Source organism: Oncorhynchus masou, chromosome 18 (genome assembly GCF_036934945.1).
Source record: "Oncorhynchus masou masou isolate Uvic2021 chromosome 18, UVic_Omas_1.1, whole genome shotgun sequence".
Classification (NCBI taxonomy): domain Eukaryota; kingdom Metazoa; phylum Chordata; class Actinopteri; order Salmoniformes; family Salmonidae; genus Oncorhynchus; species Oncorhynchus masou.
In genome coordinates this window covers 71,430,758-71,435,652 of record NC_088229.1, presented here as the reverse complement: position 1 = coordinate 71,435,652, position 4,895 = coordinate 71,430,758, and the positions used below count along the sequence as shown (strand labels likewise).

General features: G+C 39.6%; 1 protein-coding gene across 1 annotated transcript; it reads right to left on the bottom strand.

Annotated features, from left to right (window-relative positions):
- Positions 1-278: 278 nt before the first annotated feature.
- Positions 279-2,639, bottom strand: LOC135505222 (gastrula zinc finger protein XlCGF17.1-like). The gene is made up of 2 exons (XM_064924404.1): positions 2,550-2,639; positions 279-2,387 (listed from the first exon to the last, which is right to left on the bottom strand). The coding sequence occupies exon 2, from the start codon at positions 2,363-2,365 to the stop codon at positions 1,319-1,321; it is 1,047 nt and encodes a 348-aa protein (XP_064780476.1). The 5' UTR covers positions 2,366-2,387; positions 2,550-2,639; the 3' UTR covers positions 279-1,318.
- Between the last annotated feature and the right edge of the window lie 2,256 nt (positions 2,640-4,895).

Here is a 4,895-nt window from a genome sequence, read left to right as displayed (position 1 = left end):
TCTGGTAACATCTCTGGTGGACATTCTTGCAGTCAGCATGTCAGTTGCACACTCCCTCAAAACATGAGATATCTGAGGCATTGTGTTGTGTGTCAAAACTGCACATTTTAGAGTGGCCTTTTATTGTCCCCAGCACAAGGTGCACCTGTGTAATCATCTGTTTAATCAGCTTCTTGATATGCCACACCTGTCAGTTGGATGGATTATCTTGGCAAAGGAGAAATGCTCACCAACAGGGATGTAAACAAATTTGTGCACAAAATTTGAGAGAAATAAGCTTTTTATGGAACATTTCTGGGATCTTTTATTTCAGCTCATGAAACATGGGACCAACACATTACATGTTGCGTTTATATTTTTGTTCAGTATAATATGTTGCCAGAGATCTTATAGAATCCCATTGTACTCATAGCTCAATACAGTGTGACTTGAAGGATAAATTAATAAAAAGAGTAATTGGTTTATGCATTATTTACAAAGAATACTTGAATCTAAAGCCTAACCAATGATGCTGGGGTAAAAATCACTAATGCTGTCATCTGATTTCTCTGTTGATTGTCAAAAAATATATATTTAAGCAGGAAAACATTGATATCATCTAGATAACAAAGCAAACAGACATCAGCCTAAGAGAGTTAAATTCATAACCTCAGTAAACAAAACACACGCCGACCGGATGACATTGGGAATTGAGCTGAAATATTGATTGATAATGAGTACAGAACAAAAATAATCAATAAGAGACTCCAACAATATGAAGGTCTCTTATTAGAATCAGCAGGATCAATACATTCACAGTGACCCACAGTGACATTGTGATAAAGAGCAAGCTACTGCACCGTCTGTCTGGCGCTAGGACACAGAATGGAGCACAGTCATAACAACAGGAACAACAAATAATTTTCCTTAGATTGATCCTTTGTATTTTCACTTCACAATGGAGGAACATGAATGAATGAGTCCAATTCAAAAAATTAAAATGGTTAATTAGCTGTGGCGCTAAAGATCTACAATTTTGCAGAAATGCTGCACTTGTGGAGTTTCAGATTCTGTCTATTAGCATAGGCCTTCCCACAGACGCCACACGCGAATGCTTTGACGCCGGTGTGCACACGCTCGTGATATTTTAGATGATTTTTCTGCCTGAACCTCTTCCCACATTGATCACACTCAAAGGGTTTCTCCCCTGTGTGAATGTGAACTTTAAGAAGATGATTGCTAAAGAAACTTTTGCCACTAAACGCTACAATGATATGGTTTCTTCCCTGTGTGAGTGACCATATGATTCTTTAGAGTATAACGACTTGAAAGAAGGCTTTTATTCACCTTCAGTGTGAGCGTTTAGTTTATGAGTCTTCAGGGTTCCGGACTGGGTGAAGCTTTTATCACAAAGGTCACAGCAATACAATTTCTGGCCTGTGTGAGTTCTATTGTGTCTGCTGAGATTACCGGAAGAATTAAACTTCTTGCCACAAATGTTGCAAGAAAAAGGTCTCTCTTCCTTGTGTGTCCTCATATGTTTATACAGATTGTTCCTTTTGGTGAAACATCTACCACACACACTGCAGATGCAATGTTTTTCAGGCATTTCTCCAGGATGGGTGACCAACATATGCTTTCTGAGAGCAGGTGCATGGCTGAAATGTTGGCTACATACAGTACAACTATGATCCTTCTCTTTATGAGACATCATATGGGTCTTTAAGGACACAGTCGTTAAGAACGTTTTGCTGCATGTTTCGCAGCTATATTTCCTCTCCTCTGAATGAGTCTCCTCACGATAAGACAACCCTTCCCTGGTCTTTAAGATCTCCGGGCAGGAACAGCAGCTGAATATTTTCCCTCCATTGCACTTGTGCAACTCCAGTCTTTTTTTCCCTAGAAACTTTCTTTCACAAACTGTACATGTGACCGTTTCCTTCATTAGGTGACCCTTCAAGTGGGACTGCAAAGTACATTTACGGTGAAACACCGCACTGCAGTCGTTACAACTGAAGGTGTTCTCTATGTGTTGTTTAACAGAATGTTCCTCAAGCGGTTTGGCCAGATCAAAACCTTTCCTACACGGAGAACAGCTGTAGGGATTTTTACAGGACTGAATGGGTCTCGTCAGAAACCCTTTCTTCCTGAAACATTTTCCACAATGGGAACAGGTGAGGGGTCCAGAATCCCCACATTGGACATCTTCTCCATTCCTAGCTGGGCCTTGTTTATCTGGGTCTGAAGCAGATGGGTGAGCATGCTGACTGGGATCAACCTCAACTAGGCATTCCTCGTCCGATGAAGGTGAGGACAGGGGGTCAAGGCCCTCCTCCTGATGTTCAGACTCAGAAGAAGACACCCCATCTGTAACGGAGAGGGTCATCTTGGTTGTTGCTGTTCACATGCTGAAAAAAAAACAGTAAGATAAATCTGATAGTTCAAAAAAAAAAAGTAAAACACTGTCATGATATCGTTGAATTTTACATAGGAAACGGAAATGTTCTGTTTGAAATAGGTACTGGGAACACCCAACAATAAAAAAAAAAATCTAAATAAAAATTACTCACCCTCTACTGCTACTTTTTGTGTTGCTAGTTCCCGACTGAAGCGCCCATCTTCTCCACAGCTCTCACCACCTCCACCAGTCTTCTCCACAGTTTTTACCTCCGTTTCGTCCACCATCATCAGCAGTGATATTTTCTCCATCAAGCCTTCACTCAACACTTCCATGAATGACGCAAATTTCATCTGAAAGATTGAGAACAACTGGCTGAAATACGGATAACGTATTACAAACAAATTGCAAACGACGTGACGTAAGGAATAATATGGATAATACTGGCGGCAGTCGGGCTAATGATGGACTCACCGTGTTGGTTGTATTCACACGCTCCATTTCTCTCTTTAGTAAACTATTCTCTTCATTCTCCAAAACAGCAGCACACTCATCGAGGAGTCTCTCCATCTCCTTAACTGTTGTTTCAACGTATAACCCCATAATATGGGATAACTCTACCTGAAATATATTTTTGCTCGACATGACTGCTAGCCGGCTAGTTCGCTTCCTATTCGCTGTCAAATGTTTCCGGTCCTAGTCTGTATTATTGCCCGAAAGGAAACAAGCGGCAAGAAAATGGCCTTGCAGAAATCCCCCCTCTTCTTAATTTCCTTCATTTTGTGGCTAGAGTCAAATATTTTCTACGACACACATCAGAGTCAAATACTTTCTATAGAACAAACTTCACGTCAGGCTAGTCAACCGAAATGAATAATGAATGTATTGTTATATTAAACATAGATTCTGGCAGGGGGGAGCTTTTCGGCACAACACCTGTTAAACTAGCATCGATCGTCAAGTCACCAGAGCAAGAACTTTGATGTTGGAAAGGTGCACTACTTCACTACTGTGAAGTTAATCATAATTTATATCATCTGTAGCCTAATAAACTGCATGTATTCCCCGAGTCGTAGTGAGAGGAGGAGATTACTTCCAAATGATGGTTATTATATCAATAGTTGTGCATAAAGGCGTTTCCACCGCCATTTCTCGGATAATTAGTTTTACAGACAAAAAGATCCCACCATGCCTAAAGAACAAATTATCTGTAAGCATTTATAAAATTGTACCGAAACGAACATTTTACCCCATTCATTTAGAATGCTTGGTTATGGAAATGTTGATTATTCAGTAAATATAATATACATTCATACCATTCTCCAAGTGGAAACGTTGTTTGGAGAGCTCACAAATGTATTTATGTGACGGTTTTGGGGATGTTTTCGTAGTTAGTTCACTTTTGGGTAATTCAAGGGGAGGCTGTATTTGAGCCTGGTAGACACGCCTATGGTTTATTGGTTAAAACAGATTTGACCTGAGAGTTTTTTTTTCTTTGAATGCTGACCTTTTGAAGTCAATATTTTGTATATACATATATTTGTAAATAGCCTGTCATCTTCATCTTTGAAACATCATCTCTGTGTAAATAAATCCCAAACTCATTGGCACCGCTATCTGCCTGCCTCCTGCTGAATCCTGGTCATTATGACTGATCGAAGGCCTAACTTGTACGTTGATACAGCGCAGCGTAGATAGGCTAGAGATTTCGCGCCAAGCTGTCACTTCAAAAACACTCAATAATAACAGTCTCTGCATTTTAAATGTATGTTTCTATTGGTATAGCGTGATATAAGCAGAATTCAATATAATTCCAATGCAAGAACACCAAATTGTCCCCAAAGTCACTTTATCCTGGCACCGGTCTGGATGCTTGACTGCCATTTGACATCTGCACGGGGCAAATGTTGTGTGGTTATCCTTAGATATATGTACCAAAGGGAACTATGTTCCAGAGGGAACTGATATGTTGTACATGTTTTACTATAAATAACATTTTTGGGGGAAATGCGTCAAAAAATGCCTTTTACGTCTTAGTATTTTACAGATAAAAATATTAAATTAAATTAAACAAATATTAATCCACAATCCGCTCTGGACAAATCGGGTCCTGGAATGTCTTAAATTTAACAGGATCAGTGTCGATTTAACACTGGAGAACACTGGGAGAATATGGTTTTCCTCACTGTATCAGATCCCCGGTAACATGCTGAGTGATACTTTATTTTCTGATTCATCTGTGAGGAACCTTTCTATGGAAGGAAGATCTGTGCACACTGGAGTTGATAAAAGATTAGAATCTAGTTTAAAGACGAAATATATCATATCTAAAGAAAAACAACAATCATTGCATGTTCTCATGGAGAGGCATCATGTGATGGAACAGACAACGCAGACAGTGAGATTGTCAGAACGCCCATTGAGGGGGGAGGAAAGTAGGAAAAGGGACATTGACAATGCTTGTATTTTCCTCATATCTTATAGTCAAATAATAAAAGCACCTGTGTTGTCAGTATCA

Bases quoted from the DNA above. Each gene is read 5' to 3' on its own strand.
- LOC135505222 (XM_064924404.1), bottom strand. From the start codon at position 2,365: ATGACCCTCTCCGTTACAGATGGGGTGTCTTCTTCTGAGTCTGAACAT.